Source organism: Salvelinus namaycush, chromosome 27, assembly GCF_016432855.1.
Source record: "Salvelinus namaycush isolate Seneca chromosome 27, SaNama_1.0, whole genome shotgun sequence".
NCBI classification, from domain to species: domain Eukaryota; kingdom Metazoa; phylum Chordata; class Actinopteri; order Salmoniformes; family Salmonidae; genus Salvelinus; species Salvelinus namaycush.
The window spans coordinates 23,261,645-23,282,455 of NC_052333.1; the positions used below are offsets into that span (position 1 = coordinate 23,261,645).

The 20,811-nt window shown below is 42.6% G+C and overlaps 3 protein-coding genes across 6 annotated transcripts; all 3 read right to left on the reverse strand.

Annotated features, from left to right (window-relative positions):
- Positions 1–524: 524 nt before the first annotated feature.
- Positions 525–2,079, reverse strand: LOC120022241 (thioredoxin-like protein 4A). The gene is made up of 4 exons (XM_038966123.1): positions 1,800–2,079; positions 1,312–1,493; positions 1,097–1,200; positions 525–858 (listed from the first exon to the last, which is right to left on the reverse strand). The coding sequence occupies exons 2-4, from the start codon at positions 1,462–1,464 to the stop codon at positions 687–689; spliced, it is 429 nt and encodes a 142-aa protein (XP_038822051.1). The 5' UTR covers positions 1,465–1,493; positions 1,800–2,079; the 3' UTR covers positions 525–686.
- Positions 2,080–2,758: 679 nt separating this feature from the next.
- On the reverse strand, positions 2,759–10,228 carry LOC120022207 (activity-dependent neuroprotector homeobox protein 2-like). Of its 4 annotated transcripts, XM_038966082.1 has the most exons (5): positions 9,830–10,228; positions 8,704–8,758; positions 8,265–8,386; positions 7,199–7,303; positions 2,759–6,823 (listed from the first exon to the last, which is right to left on the reverse strand). In XM_038966082.1, the coding sequence occupies exons 3-5, from the start codon at positions 8,370–8,372 to the stop codon at positions 4,154–4,156; spliced, it is 2,883 nt and encodes a 960-aa protein (XP_038822010.1). In that variant the 5' UTR covers positions 8,373–8,386; positions 8,704–8,758; positions 9,830–10,228; the 3' UTR covers positions 2,759–4,153. The 4 variants fall into 4 exon arrangements, with proteins under 4 accessions (XP_038822010.1, XP_038822012.1, XP_038822009.1 ...); XM_038966084.1 differs by lacking the exon at positions 8,704–8,758 and having other exon boundaries at positions 9,977–10,228; XM_038966081.1 differs by lacking the exon at positions 8,704–8,758.
- Positions 10,229–12,928: 2,700 nt separating this feature from the next.
- LOC120022558 (nuclear transport factor 2-like) lies at positions 12,929–20,479 on the reverse strand. Its single transcript, XM_038966509.1, has 5 exons — positions 20,396–20,479; positions 19,844–19,964; positions 18,995–19,066; positions 18,794–18,892; positions 12,929–13,294 (listed from the first exon to the last, which is right to left on the reverse strand). The coding sequence occupies exons 2-5, from the start codon at positions 19,940–19,942 to the stop codon at positions 13,178–13,180; spliced, it is 387 nt and encodes a 128-aa protein (XP_038822437.1). The 5' UTR covers positions 19,943–19,964; positions 20,396–20,479; the 3' UTR covers positions 12,929–13,177.
- Between the last annotated feature and the right edge of the window lie 332 nt (positions 20,480–20,811).

The window sequence follows — 20,811 nt, forward strand, 5'->3', positions numbered from 1 at the left end:
GTAACCACAGCCAGTTTCAGCTCTGCGTTTCCTAGGATGTCTTTGGGGGACATGGTGTTGATGTCAAAGTTGGGGAATCGAATGTCACTGCTGTCATCTGTGTAGAGTCTATACTCCCAACTCACGAAGTCAGTTGGCCTTCTGTGTGTGGTTGTCTTGTGTGTGTTCAACCAGTTGTTGGGTTGAGTAGAACATCCCAGCACAGTAGAGACAGTTGAGCCCGTGCAGCAGGTTTTCGAATAGGCCCTTCTCAGACAGGAGGATCTTACAACACATTTGACAGTCTTGTCAGTCATCTTCCTGAGGAAGGGAGCGCGAGGCAGCCAGGCACATCACATATACACCACAGATTAAACATATGCGCTAATTTTCCAGATTAAGCCACCCTGAACTGAAACACTTTCAATTGAGAATGTTTTTTTTTTTTTTTTTTTTAATCGAGGACAAGCCTTATTCTGGGTCTGAGAATACAGGCTGTGAAGTGATAACTAAATGGCAGTATCAAATATGAACACAACATTAAATAAAATAACAAATTATGGTTTTAATAACTGCGATGGAAAAAAGGTGACTTGTCAGTAACATAAAAAGAGAGCCTGTCTGTAGTCCAGCTGTTCATAAAGTTTAATATTGAAAAGACAGATTTGCTCCCATTGGGCATCACACAAAGCAATGGGAAGAACCAATCAGTATCTGTATTTTGTGGAGTAGTCCTTCGGAGATACGACCAGACCTCGTCCTTTTCTCGCCCCTCGGTAAACGGTCTCAACAATGTCAATCATCTCCTGCTTGTCCTCCATGGTCCAGTTGATCTTGTTGTTGTTACCTGTCCCCAGATCTATCATGATGTGCTTGTTCCTGGAACAGTGCAGAGGTCGAGGGAAGGAATATTTTAGTTTCAGTCATGCAGGACAAAAAAACAGCAGCGTGGGGCTGTTTAAAGCTGAGCATCCCTTTGCTTTTCACAACTTGCCTATACGGACTGTGTTCACAATACCCATTTTTGTTGAACATTTGCATTAATTTAGCAAGTCAAAACTAGAAATTGGTTTGCAGGGCTCTGAAGTGAAGGCGGACAGGATAACTTAAAACTCACCTGAAGAAGAACATGACAGTGCAAGGGTCATACAGCTCGTACATCTTATTGAAGTCCGGCACCTCTGTGATGTCCACCAAATAGATGACTGCAAAATTTTTCACCTGTAGGGAGGAATAGTGATGTTGGTACTGTGAAAATAGCAACGTTCAATGAAACGTATTCACAAATGTGAAATACAAACATCAACATTGGTACAATAACATACATCTTACCTTTTCAGCTATGCTGTACAACACCTCGTCCATTTTCATACATGTTGGGTCCCAATCGTGTCCAAACCTAATAACCAGGGCTCTGTCCTCCTCGGATAGAATGGCTTGGTCGACCTGCCAGCCGTTGTGGAGATGAGGTAGCATGTACGACATCTTGATGCTGCAGTGTTAGCGCGTATCTCCTGGGAGAGACATGTTGGAAAGTAACACGTTTAACGTTAAAACGATTTGGTACAACTTAGTTTTATGGAGAAATATCAAAATGTTGTTATTAACTATATTTAACAGCGGAACACCCGTTTCTTTAGATAGAAATTAGATAAAAGGCTAAAAAGCGAGAAAGCACTATTGCCACTGTTGGAAGCCTAGCTAGATAACGTTAGCTAGCACTGCCTTGGAAATTTCCAGAAAGTCAAAGTTGAAAGAACTCAAGTAAAATTACAGCATTGAAAATATAGAGGTAGCTAAGGTTTCAAAAACACGCTTACCGTATGAAATTATTCAAGCCCCAAAGCGTGAATTGAAACAAACCGGTAGCCTGGGTCTGTACAAGAAAGTGGCTTCTATTTTGGTCGTATAGTTATAACAGCCACAAAGTCATAAACCCCGCCTATTTCTACAATTTATATTTTTAACGTTTGATTTTAACCCTCACCTTAACCACACTGCTAAGCCTAACCTTAAATTAAGACCAAAAGCGACATTCTTTTTTTTCAGGAATTGTTACGATATAGAAATGTTGACTTTGTATCTAGTGGAAATCCTGTTGATTACGTCACAAATAAGCGACAATATGAATGGCCGGCGCATACCAGACGAGTCGGTACATGCATAGAACAATCAGACAGATATTTCACCGGATGTATAAATGTGAAGCATCCGCTATGCGTTTCCACTCTCTACCAAATATGGTGTCCGGCAGTGGGAGAGGATGGAACGACACGGATTTTGGCCGAGATTCTGCTAATTTTCTCATCAAATCAACATTTGATCTCAATACAGTTTTCTGTTCCCGAAACTGCAATCTACGTTTTGTAGACTTTACTCTTTGCCAAAGTTGTTGCGTCATTTAGGAGCGCAAAGGCGAATTGATATATTGCACACGCGCACTTCAGCTACTCTGAACGAAAATTTTTTAATATATGCTAGAACGCGCAAATAGGATCTCACTAGTTCGTGCTTGGCTCTGTCCATCTCCCTGCTTGTTCTGCCCACTATGACTCGTATGTTTCCATTTGAAACGACGGGCTGTGGTGTATCTTGGTTAAATTATCCTTGGTACTTGTCAGACAATTAATGGCTACACAGATAAGAGATCCTAATTCTGTTTCTACAGATAGAAATAAAAGCTAGCCATTATTTGATTTTACAATATCCCACTTTGGATAGAGACCAACTTTCTCAGATGGACAGCCATTCAAGAGAAATAAGTTGCAGGAGTAAAATATCTATTTATTGGAAAAAGTTTTTATTTTGCACAATTCTTCCACAATGCATCAGCAGGCTCAAACCTTCAAGACTAAATATATGTTTTGCTTCTCAAGGACTGAAACCATAGAAAACCCAACAGGTATACAGTACATACACCTAACAATAAATTGCAAATGAGACAGGAAGAAGTAGAAACAAAGACAAAAAAATAAACAAACTCGTCAAACTTCTTCCAAGGAGGGCCGAGTGTATGCAGGTTTTCACTCCCCCTTGTACTCGATTGATGAATTAAGGTCCCTAATTAGTAAGGAACTCCCCTCACCTGGTTGTCTAGGTCCTAATTGAGAATAAAAAAACCAGCAGACTCTAGTCTAGGCCCTCCATGGAATGAGTTTGACATCCTTGCCATAGATTAATTAACATGTGAAAATAATGGTAAAAACACCAGGTGAGGTATTCTGTTTTACAAAAATAATAACATTCAACAAAATGAGTGGACAAAACATCAAATTAACAAGGGTGAGGAAAGCAAAGTTGAAAGTGATGGAGGCTATGGAAAAATTCAGTATCTGAGCGAACTCATAACGATCTATTACGTAGTTTCAATAATGGGAAGAATAGCATAGCCGTTGATACACATTCTGAAAAGAAAAAAGCTAGACAGAATCTTACAGTTATGATTATACTCAGTCTCATCTGGTCAATGGACTCATAACCACGTAATAGATTTGAGTTTCTATTGAGAACGATGACCAGTAACTATCATACAAAATGACATCACTAACAGAAAAAAAGAAATTCTGATAAACATTTACACATACTGTTCATTATGTTTTGAACAGGAGAGTTAATAGTTTAGTTGCTTAAAAAGTCAGTAATCAATTATCCCAGTTTGTATAGTATGAGTATTCCATAATACAGGTATACTTTATAGCTTTAACAGTTAAGACCGTATTTCAAAACAAGCAGCAAGTAAAATATCCTTCAAACTGAATCATGGTCAATGTGCTGAAAAACATCTCTAAAAGATGCCCCCTAGAAAGAAATGGTGGATTTAACCATGTGTTGGTTGTATGTAACACAGCTCTCGTAACAAACCCCTGAAAACAGAGTGTCACTCAGAATCAATACCCTTCGTTGAACTAATAAAATCCTGGCTTTATATTTTTTACACTTATACAGAGGTTTGTTCTAACATGTAGCCTGTGAGAATGTCAACATTTGAATTACAGTTCTACGAAAAGGAGAATAATAAGTAAACACCTAAAATTAAGTTGACATTTAATCTTGACAACACTAGCAGGCAGATCAACATCAATATAAAAGTATACATTTCAGGGCACTGCAATCAGCTGCAGTCAGCCAGGTAAAGGGATCTATATACACTGTACATGAACTCTGAAGTGACAACTCAGATAGCCATCGGCTCTGGTTCTAAAGGATCCATCTCTGGAACATCCTTCTGATGTGGTTCTAAAGGATCTTCTTCTGGAAGAGACATTTCTGGTTCTGCTGGTTCCCCTTCTGGAGAACCTGCCTGTTCTGGTTCCATTTCAGCCATCTTCTCAGGTTCTGCAGGTTCCACGTCTGGGATGAGGAGGTCGTGCTTAAGTTTCTTCAGCTCAGTCATGTTGAAGCCCATGAAGATGGTAGGGCTGTTGTTCCTCTGGATCGCCTTCATGCACTTGGTGCGCTTCATCCCAAACAGGGTGGACACCTCAGTCCGGGTCAGCCACAGCCTCTTGGAGAGCTCCTCAGACTCCTTCTTTGTGGGATACGGCTTGGTGTGAAAGTATCTGGTGAGGAAGTCTTTCCGCTCCTCAGAGGGGCGTTTCTCCATCCCACTGGGGTCCAGTGCTAGCTGAATAGAGGGGTCTGTCAGGGGTGCCTGCTCTCGTTTCTCCTTCTCTCGTTGTTTACGGAAGGCTGCCCGCGCATTCCTCTCTTTCTTGTTGGCCTCCATGGCCTCCCTGAAGGCCGCCTCCAGCCTCAGCTTGCTCTGCAGCTCAGCAGGAGACTCGGAGGGCTGGGGGATGGGGACGGAGGCCTGCGCTGCCATGGGGACGGGAGGGAGCTGGGCAGAGTACAGACCTGGCACACGGATCATCTGGTTAAAGGCCATGACCTGCTGCTGGCGTCCGTTGGTGGGGGTGGACTGGAGACTGTCTGCATCTTTAGGGGTCTTGGGTGCACGGCGGCACCGCTGTAGATGGATGATTATAGCTTTCTGCGTGGTCTTGCCTGTGTAAACGCCGTTGCAGTAGATGCATTTGAATGCTGCAGTCTTGAGGATGGCATGGACGGTGGGCGCAATGCAGTGCTTCCCACTCAGATGGCCCTGGTAGTTCTCCACTGTGACACACTTCTCTTCACAGAAGGGGCAGTCGGTCCGAGTCGTTTTACTGGGGTTCCGACACACTTCCTGTTTACCACCAGGCTGCATCTTGAGGAAGATCAGGTCCAGGGAGTTTGTGACCAGAGCTAGTTTCAGTTCTGCGTCTCCTAGGATCTCTTTGGGGGCCGTGGTGTTAATGTCAAAGTAGGGGAACAGAAGGTTACCGCTGTCGTCTGTGTACAGTCTATATTCCCGCCTCATGAAGTCACAGTTGGCCTTCTGTGTGGGGTTGTGTTGTGTGTTTGTGTGTTCAACCAGTTGTTGGATGGAGTAGAACATCCCAGGACAGTAGAGACAGTTGAGCCCGTGCAGCAGGTGTTCAAAGAGGCCCTTCTCAGACAGGAGGATCTTACACTTCAAACACTTGACTGTCTTGTCAGGCATCTTCCTGAGGAAGGGAGCGCGGGCAGCCAGGCCCTGCTGCTTGGCTGTTCTGGGCTGGGCCTTGTGGGCAGCCTGTTGGTGAGCCTCATAGACATTGGAGGGGAGCAGTTCATTACAGATGGGACAGGTGATCCACTTCTTGGCTTTGGCGTTGAGAGCAGGGTTACCTGCTGGTTTGATGGGTTGAGGAGCCTTGCTCATCAGCTGGACGTTGCTCGTCTGGCCGGGCATGCCCACTGGCGTGGCGAAAGTGTAGGTGGGCATGCCGTTGACCTTGTTGCCCGTGGGGATGAGGTGGCTGAGGAGGGACTGGGAGGTCAACATGGTGCCCTGAGGGGTGCTCTGGAGCATGGTACCCTGGGGGGTCCCATGGTTCAGGGGGAGGCGCTGAGTCATCATGAGGGACTGGGACATCCCTGGAATGCTGATCTGCACCCTCGGGGGCAGGAAGACCTGCTGGGGCTGCTGCTGACCTTGGACCCCTATGGTGAAAGGCACCTGGTTGTGAGGAGCACCAGGTAGTGAGGTGCCAGAGGGCAGTCTGACCATGGTCTGGCCGATGGGCATGGGGGCTGAGATGGCCCCCTGTGGCATAGCACTCTGCAGGTTGACAGTAGCACCAGGCTGGAGGAGGCCTTTAGCCTCAGCACTGGCCAGGTGAACCAGGGTTGAAGCCTGTGGGGGGAGGAAGCTCTGTTTGGCCCCGGCCAGCTGCTCAGGACTGGATACCTGTGGCAACTGGTTTTTAGGGGCCAGTGTTTGGTAATTTGAAGGCTTGACGTACTGAGTGTTCTCTAAGATCCAGGTCCTTATCTGAGCGCAGGCCCACTGGTGAGTGGGAGAGGACAGGATGTGGTGCAGCATGTGCTCCGTGCTTTCAATGACCAGCTTACACACCTTACAGAATTGCCTGGAGGCTGTATGGGGGAACTTAGTGTCTGGTATCCGTCCTGAGAAGTGGTGCCACAGCTTCTCCAGGTGGTTAAGCAGGACGTGCTTCTTCATTGAGAACAGGTTTGAGTCCACATATCGGCACTTACGACACTTAAACCGGTCCCCTTTCTTGGTAGTTGAATGCAGAGACTCTGTATCTTGGTCCACGTTCGGAGAGCCATGGAAGAGGAGGAGGTGCTTCTTGAGGACTCGGGGGTGGGCGACAAAGGGGCAGATCTGGCAGGGAGCCAGGACACACAGTTTTCTCTCATACTCATGGTTCCGCTGCAGATGACTCTTGTAGGAGTACCAGTTCCGTGTAGAGTACTTACAGAGGGTGCAGCACAACAGCCGCGTGCGGTATGGCCACTGGGGAAGTAAATGCACAGACAACAAGTGATTAGCAAAAGAAGATTGTTTACTTCACTCTAAGGAATGAATGTTCATTCATTTTTGTCTGAAAGGGTGTGCCCTACATAGTGCACCACTTTTGTCAGAGCCCTATGGGGATAGGGTGGGAATTTGGGGAATAGGCATCCATTTCAGTTGATTCAGTAAGAACTGAATCAACAATTTTTTTTTTTTTTAAACACACACACACACACATCCATTTTGACAGACCACAGAAATATTGGCACATTTAATCAATCAGTTGAACTATAAACTATTCTGTTTCAATTTAAACACTTGCTTGGTTTGTTGACATCCCCATCAGCTAGCTAATCTTTCCAGGTGCTATTGTACCTTTTTCTTTCTCTTGCCTGGAAAGGGCTCACTGAGGTCCACCCACTCGGTCTCCTGGAACGCCTCATCAGAATCAGAGTTTTTCTCCTTCTCCTTCTGCAGCCCCTGGAAGATGGTGACAGACACAGGAAGAAAACAACACTGATCAATGATCTCTGATCATCCACTGTCGTGCATCCCAAATGGCATCTTATCCCCTTTATAGTACACTACTATATAGCCCATAGGGAACAAGGTGCCATATGGGACTCCTTCTGCAGCCCCTGGAAGATGGTGACAGACACAGGAAGAAAACAACACTGATCAATGATCTCTGATCATCCACTGTCGTGCATCCCAAATGGCATCTTATCCCCTTTATAGTACACTACTATATAGCCCATAGGGAACAAGGTGCCATATGGGACACAGAGTCTTTAAAAGTTATGGGAAAAGTACAATCATGACTCTAAACAATGGGGAAAATGGCAATAATTAGGCATTCATCTAGCAGCCAAACAATAGTTGCTACACTGATCTGATAGTTTTTTTTTTTATTTTATTTTTTTTTAAATTTTATCCCATTTTCTCCCCAATTTTCGTGGTATCCAATCGCTAGTAATTACTATCTTGTCTCATCGCTACAACTCCCGTACGGGCTCGGGAGAGACGAAGGTCGAAAGCCATGCATCCTCCGAAGCACAACCCAACCAAGCCGCACTGCTTCTTAACACAGCGCGCCTCCAACCCGGAAGCCAGCCGCACCAATGTGTCGGAGGAAACACCGTGTACCTGGCCCCCTTGGTTAGCACGCACTGCGCCCGGCCCGCCACAGGAGTCGCTGGAGCGCGATGAGACAAGGATATCCCTACCGGCCAAACCCTCCCTAACCCGGACGACGCTATGCCAATTGTGCGTCGCCCCACGGACCTCCCGGTCGCGGCCGGCTGCGACAGAGCCTGGGCGCGAACCCAGAGACTCTGGTGGCGCAGTTAGCACTGCGATGCAGTGCCCTAGACCACTGCGCCACCCGGGAGGCCACTGATCTGATAGTTTTAAACATAAAAATTGCATAACAAATACCTACTTCCAGAAGGACTTTACAATTCTCCAGTCCAAAGTCACTCAAAATATGTTTAACTTTTCTCCTTGTTTTTCTGATGTTTTCCAAGTTTCCAACAGGGACTTGATACATTGTTCCTCAGCTTCCTAAAAGAGAGAGGCATCTTGTTAGGCCAGGTAATATAACCCACAGTACACTTTACAATTATTAACTCAGTTATCCCAGATCTGTTAGCCTACTAGTTTATCATAAACTGTGCATAAAAGTACCATAAAAATAAGCCTGGGGACATGGTTAGTATAACAACCTGGGTCCATTTCAAATTGTTAACATGGATAGGCCTAAATGAAAATACACCCATGAATGTAGCCTATGGATTCATGTGTTTATGGCCCATATAACCTAGTGACATAATTTTAAGAATTGTAAATGCATTCATGAAGCTAGATAACGTTACACTCACCCAGCATCATCCTTTAGCTAATATAGCTACTCTCCAAATCAAAACACACAACCCACTGCAAGATAAAATGAAAAATTGGGTAGTTGCCATATGTCCAAAACAAAAGTGAAAAAAATATGTCTAAACAACTGGCCACCTTAAATGTTTAGTTTATATCCAATTTAATATCCAATTTCATGTATGTATTGGTGCCTTGAATGTGTCATCTGGTGTGACATTACAATGCATGTTAATATAAAAAGGTCGAATGATTCCCAAATAGACAAGAACTTCAGTCTTTAAAATCGGTAATCATAATCTGGCATTTCAATTGAAAAACACAAATTCCCGCTATTACATTTTGGGTAAGATTCGTAGTAATTTCACTAAACCGCGATAAAAAGTTACCTGCCTCATACTAAATTATTTTTTATTTCACTTATTTTGCTTTCATTTTTTGGCGTGAACCAATTTGGACATTGTCACACGGATACAAAACTGGCAGTCAAATGTTACTTTTAAAACATACATGTACATTTCTGACCACTAAAAAAATGACTCTAAACATCAGTTCTAAAAATCAGTAATGGATCCTCATTCAAGTATTTTATGTGTACTCATTCCAATTACAGGAACTCCAAAAGGTCCAGTATTGCTATTTTCATCACTAGCTGGCTAACGTTAGTTACTACCCTCCCTGACTCCGGAGTTGATCATTTGCGTTCCTGGTGCTTTCCCTGGATGTGGTAGACGTTCTCCAGACTCCCTCTCCGGAATTAAATCCTGATTCGCAGTTACCCGTGGTCACCATTTAGGTAGGCACAGAAACTACCATGGAAGTTGAAAGGGCAACTACCATTCGAATGGGACGTCTGTGCCATTAACAGTAATCAAAAGCGGCCGGGGGACCAGAGAACAAAAATATAACTAAACCCATCGAATTGTACGCATTGGCGGGAATAAAAACACATTAGCTAAAATGCTAGCTAGTTGTGTTGAACGCAATGATAAATCATTGGTTGAACTGCATACGCACATGCCTGGTTGGCTGATTTGTGACAGCGGATCTGCGCAACTGTTGACAATGGCTACAATAGGTGTAGATTTGTGATGAACTGTTGAGGATGCTCACATGACATAAAATTACCTTCGCTTTGGCGTCTCCGGTTATAAAAGGATGGCTGTCGCGTCTTTTTTCCCCCTATCTGGATAGTTTCACCAATCCGCAAGCGCTTCAGTCTCGGTGTCACGGAAGTGTGCAATCAATCCACCTGGACAATGCTCTGCCACTTACCTCTCCAGACAACATGCAGCCGCCAAAGTTAATTCAGGAAAAAATGATTTACATTAAAGTGAAATAATTGATGTATTATGCTGTTTCACCCTCCTCCTGAAGTATAAAAAAAAAATGGCGCTGTGTTCAGGACATGACGTTTGGGCCCTAATTAGCATATACGGAAGATGACCAATGAGATTGAAGTTAGCTGTGGACTAAATTGATGAACGTTCCAAACATAGTTGGAAGTTTCGTAGAGATTTAATTCAATTTCACGCTTATTTGATTAGTTAATTGGGCTAATAAACATTTATATAAGAGCACTAAAGAGATGTGGGAGTGGCTACAGACAAAATGAAGGCTCTGGAAAAAGCTAGCTAGTCACATGGTACAATTCAAAACAACCAATAGGCTGTCCGGAAATTGAGGCAAAGGGGAGGGCCAAAGAGAGTATGGTGACGTCATATCATGCCACTGTTCATCAGCCAATGGTAGACGACTCTTCCAGTCCATTATTTGAAGAAAATGTTTTTGTAAGAACGTGAGTACGTAGCTATCTTTATTAGAATGAAGTAATGTGTGTTATAAATGGCTAAAATAAAATTGCAATGGTATTTGAAAGGTACAAATCTGGGATAACATTATTGTTATAAACTATCTTAGGTAATGAGACATAAACACAGATTTACAAATTGTTAATTGGTTCATCATATATGCTTGTAAATGTCTTGATTGGTGCACTAACGCCATAGTCACTCGCCAGTCACTAGGCAACCATCTCTTGAAGGCCCTTAAAACAACCGTATCAACTATTTTTGCGCATAGGCCTTTTATTTGCACAAATCAAACATAATTAAACAATTCAACCCAATTGGTTAACATGTTGCTGATACATTTCGTAAAGTTGAACTTTCCTCAACTTTCACTCCTATAGTCAGTGTTATATTGTCAACAATTGCATCGCCACAATGTCTCTTCAAATCGCCACCTTCAGTTGAATATAAATAACTTCTGGCCAACTGTGATCGCCCCCTGGAGGCCAACACTAATATTGCTGACCTAGCCCAAAATTGTTCCAGGCTACTATTATCTCCTCAAATAAAAACTCTGCATTCTTTACGTGTTATTGTATTCCTCATGATGGAAATGTATTTTCAAGAGCAATACTCAGCACAATGGCCTTGAGTGTGAAATTACTCAATATGTGTCATATGTGAACAAGGGGCCAGTCATTGTAGCGAGATGACAGTGTACATTGTGTCAAACTCATTCCACGGTGGGCCGAGTGTCTGCGGGTTTTCGCTTCTCCCTTGTACTTGATTGATGACCAGGTGAGGAACTCCCATCACCTGGTTGTCTAGGTCTTAATTGAAAGGAAAAAACTAAAACGCGCAGACACTATGCCCTCCGCGGAATGAGTTGGACACCCCTGATGTACATTGTTTCAGAAGTGACAAACTAAGTACTGTAGCAGAATGCATTCACAAAGTTTTGCTCATCTTCCTGTCAGAGGATTTGGTGTCTGGGTTGCATTTACTACCAGGGTCAATAGGTCATCTGGGCCTATGTCTTGATCTTAAGCTAGAGCCTGCCGTCATAATTTCCTTGACTGCATCTGAAATGGCACCCTATTCCCTATATAGGGCACTACTTGCCCTGGTCAAAAATATTGCACCATATAGGAGGTATATACGGTGCCATTTCAGAAGCAGACATTTGTTTTGTGTTGCAGAACAACATACGCATAGCCTGGTCAACTTATAGGAGTTTACATGATGGTTGACATGCATTACTATAAAAGTGTATAAGGTTGTGGGTCAAGGGATCTTCATAACACGAAAAGGAAACTGAAAACAGTGAGGATGAAGCTGACTAGCCTTCATTTGAGCATGTGCTTCACATGATCAGCATCAAACCCGAGTGGCGCAGCGGTCTAAGGCACTGCATCTCACCCGGCCGTGATTGGGAGTACCATAGGGTGGCGCACAATTGGCCCAGCGTCGTCCAAGTTTGGCCGGGGTAGGCAGTCATTGTAAATAAGAATTTGTTCTTAACTGACTTGCCTAGTGAATTATTTTTTTTATTTTTTATTTCACCTTTATTTAACCAGGTAGGCCAGTTGAGAACAAGTTCTCATTTACAACTGCGACCTGGCCAAGAAAGCAAAGCAGTGCAACAAAAACAGAGTTACACATGGGATAAACAATCGTAGTCAATAACACAATAGAAAAATCTGTATACAGTGTGCGCAAATGAAGTAAGGAGGTAAGGCAATAAATAGGTCAATAGTGGCGAGGTAATTACGATTTAGCAATTTACACTGGAGTGATATGTGCAGATGAGGATGTGCAAGTAGAAATACTGGTGTGCAAAAGAGCAGAAAAACAAATATGGGGATGAGGTAGGTAGTTGGTTGGGTTATTTACAGATGGGCTGTGTACAGCTGCAGCTGGCTGCACGTAGGAGGCAGTTTATACCTTTGCAGGAGACTATGGGAAGATCAATTGCATAATCCTTCACATCCTCTACTAGTCTCCTTCTCAACCCATTGGAGGTCAGAGGGGAGGGACCTCTGGCTTTCTCATCTAATTGGTTTTGAGGAGATGAGAGGACGCGAGGAGTATCCAATTGAGATCTTCCCCAGTTAAACTGTGTCTGAAATGGCACCCTATACTTTATAGCAGGGATACTCGACTCTTACCCTACGAGGCCCGGAGCCTCCTGGTTTTCTGTTCTACCTGAATTACTCATGCCTGGTGTCCCAGGTCTAAATCAGTCCCTGATTATAAAGGAACAATGAAAAAATGCAGTGGAACTGGCTTCGAGGTCCAAAGTTGAGTTTAAGTGTTTTATAGGGTGCCATTTGCTAATAACAAGGCATGTATGGATGAAATGTTATCCAATATTGGGAACTAATAGGTATAGTTTGAATAACAGAATAAGGCAAATCGTTCCAGAAACTTATTTGGGAATGAATTTATTATGTTGTATTCCTGTGTACCATGTCTGGACATCACAATTCACCACCACTGTAACAGTATGCAGTTAACTGTCCAGAACACATTTGTTTCAATTTCCTCCTAATACAGAATAACTGGTTAATGAGTTTATTGAAGACAAGAATCTGACAATCATTCTCTCACACACACACACACGTAAAGTTGAAAAGTAATATAAAAAGCTAACTCTGTGGAAGGTACGTGATCCTTCCATTTCCTCCTATGCTCCAAAGTTATGTAGTGCCAATCTGAACATGTCATTTGTGCAGATCCATTTGTTGTCCACGTTCTTCAGCAGGAACGTTTGTTGAAAACCCATCACCTGGTCCGTGTCAGCCTTTTAAAGAAAAGAGAACAGATCAGCATCATCCTCTACAAATATAATTTACTAATCTATCATTATTAGGGTTGCAAAGGGTCTGAAACTTTCCGCAAATGTCCAGGAAATTTTCCATGTGAAGTTAAGACCGGGAATTTTGCTTAAATTCATCAAAAAGTTAGCTTATAACAGTGAACCTTTTTTGTGGTATACATGTAAGGCAAATATGGCATATGGAAGGCAAATATGTGGCATATTTTGGTTAAACTGTCCCCAATAAAATGGAACTGCAACCCTCTGCACGCACAGTGCATTCGTCCATCGCATGTGCAGCTGATTCTCAAGATCTTGCACACTAATGAGATGCTATTGAGTCCACACTACTACACTGTCTGAGCCAAGGACTACATGCTTTCTGGTAAGTTTTTATTACAATACTGGGTGGGATGAATATTTTATATGACATACAGTGGGGCAAAAAAGTATTTAGTCAGCCACCAATTGTGCAAGTTCTCCCACTTAAAAAGATGAGAGAGGCCTGTAATTTTCAGCATAGGTACACTTCCAACTATGACAAACAAAATGAGGAAAAAAAATCCAGAAAATCACATTGTAGGATTTTTAATGAATTTATTTGCAAATTATGGTGGAAAATAAGTATTTGGTCAATAACAAAAGTTTCTCAATACTTTGTTATATACCCTTTGTTGGCAATGACAGAGGTCAAACGTTTTCTGTAAGTCTTCACAAGGTTATCACACACTGTTGCTGGTATTTTGGCCCATTCCTCCATGCAGATCTCCTCGAGCAGTGATGTTTTGGGGCTGTTGCTGGGCAACACGGACTTTCAACTCCCTCCAAAGATTTTCTATGGGGTTGAGATCTGGAGACTGGCTAGGCCACACTCCAGAACCTTGAAATGCTTCTTACGAATCCACTCCTTCGTTGCCCGGGCGGTGTGTTTGGGATCATTGTCATGCTGAAAGACCCAGCCACGTTTCATCTTTAATGCCCTTGCTGATGGAAGGAGGTTTTCACTCAAAATCTCACGATACATGGCCCCATTCATTCTTTCCTTTACACGGATCAGTCATCCTGGTCCCTTTGCAGAAAAACAGCCCCAAAGCATGATGTTTCCACCCCCATGCTTCACGGTAGGTATGGTGTTCTTTGGATGCAACTCAGCATTCTTTGTCCTCCAAACACGACGAGTTGAGTTTTTACCAAAAAGTTCTATTTTGGTTTCATCTGACCATATGACATTCTCCCAATCTTCTTCTGGATCATCCAAATGCTCTCTAACAAACTTCAGATGGGCCTGGACATGTACTGGCTTAAGCAGGGGGACACGTCTGGCACTGCAGGATTTGAGTCCCTGGCGGCGTAGTGTGTTACTGATGGTAGGCTTTGTTACTTTGGTCCCAGCTCTCTGCAGGTCATTCACTAGGTCCCCCCGTGTGGTTCTTGTGATCATTGCGTGGAGCCCCAGATCGAGGGAGATTATCAGTGGTCTTGTATGTCTTCCATTTCTTAATAATTGCTCCCACAGTTGATTTCTTCAAACCAAGCTGCTTACCTATTGCAGATTCAGTCTTCCCAGCCTGGTGCAGGTCTACAATTTTGTTTCTGGTGTCCTTTGACAGCTCTTTGGTCTTGGCCATAGTGGAGTTTGGAGTGTGACTGTGAGGTTGTGGACAGGTGTCTTTTATACTGATAACAAGTTCAAAAAGGTGCCATTAATACAGGTAATGAGTGGAGGACAGAGGAGCCTCTTAAAGAAGAAGTTACAGGTCTGTGAGAGCCAGAAATCTTGCTTGTTTGTAGGTGACCAAGTACTTATTTTCCACCATAATTTGCAAATAAATAAATAAAAAATGTGATTTTCTGGATTTCCCCCCCTCATTTTGTCTGTCATAGTTGAAGTGTACCTATGATGAAAATTACAGGCCTCTCATCTTTTTAAGTGGGAGAACTTGCACAATTGGTGGCTGACTAAATACTTTTTTGCCCCACTGTACATGATTTTTTGTTAACTAATAAATAGTAGCCTACAGCAAAGTGTGTTTAAATCATTTCTAACTTGTTAACAATTTCTGCTAGTTAGTTTTTGCTACCATGTGGGTTTCAGCTGGCTTGAGCCTGCTAACTGAGGAGTGTTAATTCACCTGTTTCCATACATATTTCATTTTAAAACATTTACCTTACAAAGGAGTTGTTTAATCTAATTTCCGTAACTATTTATCTGTACATGGAATTGTGTTTTTTTTTTAACTCTTTTTTCTAATCTTTACAGGAAAATGCCACAGGTACTATCTGATGTATGGAGACATTTCACTACAGCTAATATAGAAGGAAAAGCTGTGTACATTTGCAAATACTGTGCCAAATCATATGTGAAGAACACAACAAAGATGCAGAATCATCTGGCCAAGTGCATAAAGTTCCCTCAGCACTCACAACAAGCAACCTCTGACAAAAGTCCCTCTACTTCTATTCGAGGTGAAAATGATGAATCAGACACCTTATCGATAGCAACAGCTCATGGTCCTCCTGGAATCAAAGTTTTTTTGACTCACTGGAGGAACGTAGTCAGAGAAATGCTGATGAATATCTTGCTCGAGCTGTGTATGCAACTGGTTCACCTCTGATTTCTGAAAGTTTTTTGCTTAGCATACACCCCTCCAACCAGACATGCTTTATCTACTAATTTGCTGGATGCAGAATTCAACAGAGTTCAAGTGAAGGTCAAGCAAATCATAGAGAAACCAGACTGTATTGCAATCATCTCTGATGGGTGGTCGGATATTCGTGGGCAAGGAATAATTAACTACATCTCCACCCCTCAACCCATATTCTACAAGAGCACAGACACAAGGGACAACAGACATATCGGTCTCTACATTGCAGATGAGCTGAAGGCAGTCATCAATGACCTTGGACCACAGAAGGTAGTTGCATTGGTGACAGACAATGCTGCGAACATGAAGGCTGCTTGGTCTAAAGTGCAGGAGTCCTACCCTCACATCACACCCATTGGCTGTGCTGCTCATATATTGAATCTGCTCCTCAAGGACATCATGGCACTGAAAACAATGGATACACTCTACAAGAGAGCCAAGGAAATGGTTAGGTATGTGAAGGGTCATCAAGTTATGGCAGCAATCTACCTCACCAAGCATAGTGAGAAGACTAAGAGCAACACATTGAAGTTGCCCTGCAACACCCGTTGGGGTGGTGTTGTCATCATGTTTTACAGTCTCCTGGAGGGGAAGGAGTCTCCAAGAATTGGCCATATCACAGTCTGACGATATGAACAGCCCCATCAAGAGAATCCTCCTGGATGATGTATTTTGGGAGAGAGTGGTAAGCAGCCTGAAACCTATAGCAGTAGCCATTGCACGGATTGAGGGAGACAATGCCATCCTGTCTGATGTTCAGACTGCTTGCAGATGTAGGAGAAGAAATCCGTACTGCCCTGCCCTCTTCACTGTTGCTCCAAGCAGAGGAATCTGCAGTTCTGAAATACATCAAAAAGCATGAAGACTTCTGCCTGAAGCCAATATACACCGCAGCGTACATGTTGGTATGCTGGCAAGAGCATCCTGTCTGGTGCAGAGATCAAAAGGCCTATGGTGTCATTACTACCGTGTCTCGCCACCTTAGCCTGGATGAGGGCAAGGTTCTTGGCAGTCTGGCAAAGTTTTTATTTTTTATTTCACCTTTATTTAACCAAGTAGGCCAGTTGAAAACAAGTTCTCATTTACAACTGCGACCTGACCAAGATAAAGCAAAGCAGTGCGACAAAAACAACACAGAGTTACACATGGAATAAACAAACGTACAGTCAATAACACAATAGAAAAATATATGTACAGTGTGCAAATGTAGAAGAGTAGGGATAATAATAATTACAATTTAGCATTAACACTGGAGTGATTGATGTGCAGATGATGATGGGAAAGTAGAGATACTGGGTGAGAGAGGATCAGTAACAATATGGGGATAAGGTAGTTGGGTGTGCTATTTACAGTTTGGCTGTGTACAGGTACAGTGATCGGTAAGCTGCCGATCACTGAAGTACACTTCCATGCAAGGGCTTTGGGATGGAGATGCAATATGGCCGTCGTGCCAACATATCTCATCAGCCACCTGGTGGAAGGGACTTTGTGGATCTGAGGCTCTTTCCCGTTGCCTCCATCATCCTCCAAATCCCACCACCAACAGCCACCTCAGAGCGCAACTGGTCCTTGTTTGGGAACACACAACAAAGCACGCAACAGGCTGAACAATACAAGGGTTGAAAAATTGGTGGCCATCCGGGCAAATTTGAGGCTTTTTGAGCCTGACAATGAGCCATTCTCAACAAGGTTGGAAAGAGACAGTGAAGATGAGGCCTCAGAGTCTGATGTTCAAGAGGTGGACATTGAGGAGGTCCAGGGAGAACTCATGGAAGCTTGAGAGGAAGACAACCAAAGCCTTAGTTTCTTGACTATCATTTTACAGATTTATGTTGAAAATGTTTTTGCGAGATGCGATGGATCATTGAGGATCATTCAATATTCCTTTTCTTTTGTTGTTCAGTGAAATCCTCCCATGTGAAGAGTCAATTAATTTAATTAAAGTTAATTTCATAACTAAATTGTTTATTTCTATTGGAAGGATTTAATCATTTGCAATTATGTCTACTTAAGGTAAAAATGTTTGTCTCCATATAACATGGTAAATATCCAATGCAAAAAAACATCTACATTTAAACAGTATTAATATTAATTTGCATATATTTCCATTAATTCCCATAGAAAGTTTCCACCTTTGAATATTCCCCAAAATGTGCAACCCTAATCATTACATACAGTAGAAATTAACCACAATAAGAACCATCGATTTGATTTTAAAATTGATTACAGTTAAGCTCAACAAGTGTCTTTAGGTGGTATTAAAATGAAAACAGGAGCAGCTCCTTCCATGTTCCCATGTTCAGCGGTGAAATAAAGACACCGATGAATGTTTCAGCCCAAGTGTGCAGATATCCATCTTTATTTCATGACTTTTTTGTACCCAGGTTCACCGGCATCACTATGCTAGCTTAGCAGCTTCATTCCCTCCCTCAACTTGCCTTTGACTGGGCTTAAAGTAGGGTCATTTCAAGCAGTTGGTGAGTTTCTGGTTCGATGTCACTCAGTTACTCTCGCCCCTCTAAACTTGCACTACGGTGACCCCAGCCGTTGATCTAAGCTTAACTGTGAATCCAGGTCACGGCACCACTGTAACCCGCGTCACTGTGTTAGCTTAGCTTTTTCTCTCAACTCGCCTCTGACTTGGCTTGACTACAATCCTCTGCTACACAAACAGTTAACACACGTGACTGTCAACTTGACAATATATACACCAGTTGTGCCACTGAAAAGGATGCAAATCACTGGCGCCACCTCAAGCTGTGGGTGAGTTTCTGATATGATCTCCCTGTTACACCAGCAAGTCACTCAACATGTGTCCACTACTTTTGAAATGATCTACCTTGAGCTGTCCCATCACCATGCTCATTACACAGCTGTCTGGCGTGGGCTGGTGGTCCTGTGCGGTGATGCTGTGCTGAATTGACTGGAACGGTAAGCTCTGCAGTAAGGGAGAGAAGAGGTATTTTATGTCTGTACCATGTTAAATTAATTAGGCTATACATTATAATTACTTTGAAGTTTAAATGAAGATGTCACTTACAGTGATCTTCTCCATAATGGCTTTATGCCCCTGGAAACCAACTCCTTCCCATGTTAAACATGACGCATCAGTCTGGACACACAAACATCAATAATTTATTAAGACAGTGAGCTCTCACTGATCTCACATCAGTTACACACTAAACAACATGAGCAGCTGTGTATTCAGTAGTCAGATTCCGTTGCAAGATGCTTTGCGAAATGGGAGGGACCTACCTGAATTTGACCAATAGCAATTCTTGTTTTCGTTGTAAAATGTTTTCCGCTTGGAATAAACGGTTATGTTTTGCAACGGAATCTGACCAATGAATACACCCCAGGGGTCCATCTCAAAAGTCTTTCCTCGATTCCTTCTATCCTCTCCATCCATGCCACTATCTCAAAGCAATTTGGAGGATAGCCCTTGAACATGACTCTAAATTCCAATCCATTACACATAAGTCATTGGACGTGGGCGTCTTCTGTACAGGGGAGTTGTTAAGAGTCCTGACACTCAAACTGAACATTAATACACATCGCTTGCAGTACCCATAGCTGTATGGATCTTGCAAAATTGCAACAGTAAGTGTATCTTTTTTATTTGAAGGATTATTTTTCGATGATGAAAGGGCCATATGTTTCGGAAGCCCTATTGTAAGCAATGATTGATGTTTCTAAACGTTAAAACACAGCGTTGGGATTGTGGTTCACATGAGCAATGCTGAAAACTGTAGGGTTATTTGAAGGAGAAAGTCCAAGTGAAGGAAGCAAGGAATTAAGAGAGGAGAGTCACCCCAGGTTTCCAGATGACAAGGTTGGTCCATGAAACACCATTACACATCTCTAACTGTGTTGAAATGTAAATACTCACATAGAGATCAGCGAGTTTGGTTCTATCAGAATCAAACTGTTGGTAATAATGTTGAACAAAGCCTGCACCTATCTGCTCCCAAACCGGTTTGCTTGCCATGATTCAAAGTGCAGGTTGGAATCTGGAGAGGAAAATGCGACTTGAATATGACGTAGCCAAAAGCGCATCTCTGATGAGCACATTCCACGTGTTGAAGAATCATTCTGAATTATTGGAATTATAATGAATGGAAAAGATAAAACTTCAGTTTGTCATCATGTATTTATCCACTTATCAAGAGAACATGAGCACGAGAATGGCTAACTAGCTAGCTAGATCTCAAAACTGGAAACACTAGCTAACGTCAGTTAACGGAATGAATACTGAGTTACATAGCGAACTTTTTATATACAGTAGCAAGCTAGCTCGCGAACTAACTAGTTTAATGTCAGTACATCATTCCACTCAGAAAAAGACAGCTAAACTTTTACTTTGTGTTGCAAAGAATAATTTCCCCTATAAACTACATGTTTTATTGTTGAATAGTTGTTTAAAACGTAATATGAAACTTACCTTAATATGCAACTTGCTAGTAATCCAGTGTGGATGCACAACAAGTCTCTCCCGCTTCATCCGGAAAAAAAACTTGTGTTATCGTATACAGGGGCTAAACAACCAATAGATGCGCTCTTCGGTTTGATTGACGGGTACCTACGAGCATGAATGGCACCCAAATGGGCGTTTCCATCAAAATGATATGGGAGAAAATACCAAAGTGCAACCAACCTTGGTAGCTCAATTATTTTCAGCACATTGATAATGAAATGAATATGAAATGTTACGTTTAATGACAATGTATACTTTTGTATAACATTGAGAATACTTTTTATTTAACCAGGCAAGTCAGTTAAGAACAAATTCCTACATGGACAACTGAGTTAATGGATATGACAATGTATACTTTTGTATAGCATTGAGATTCAGATTTT

Coding starts and splice junctions, on each gene's coding strand:
- LOC120022241 (XM_038966123.1), bottom strand. CDS start 1,464: ATGTCGTACATGCTACCTCATCTCCACAACGGCTGGCAGGTCGACCAA. Junction 1,201..1,311: donor TGTACAGCATAGCTGAAAAG/GTAAGATGTATG, acceptor TCCTCCCTACAG/GTGAAAAATTTTGCAGTCAT. Junction 859..1,096: donor ACTGTCATGTTCTTCTTCAG/GTGAGTTTTAAG, acceptor GCACTGTTCCAG/GAACAAGCACATCATGATAG.
- LOC120022207 (XM_038966084.1), bottom strand. CDS start 8,372: ATGTATCAAGTCCCTGTTGGAAACTTGGAAAACATCAGAAAAACAAGG. Junction 7,304..8,264: donor ATTGTAAAGTCCTTCTGGAA/GTAGGTATTTGT, acceptor ACCATCTTCCAG/GGGCTGCAGAAGGAGAAGGA. Junction 6,824..7,198: donor CAGGCAAGAGAAAGAAAAAG/GTACAATAGCAC, acceptor TTACTTCCCCAG/TGGCCATACCGCACGCGGCT.
- LOC120022558 (XM_038966509.1), bottom strand. CDS start 19,942: ATGGCAAGCAAACCGGTTTGGGAGCAGATAGGTGCAGGCTTTGTTCAA. Junction 19,067..19,843: donor CCAAACTCGCTGATCTCTAT/GTGAGTATTTAC, acceptor TTGTGTGTCCAG/ACTGATGCGTCATGTTTAAC. Junction 18,893..18,994: donor CCATTATGGAGAAGATCACT/GTAAGTGACATC, acceptor CCCTTACTGCAG/AGCTTACCGTTCCAGTCAAT.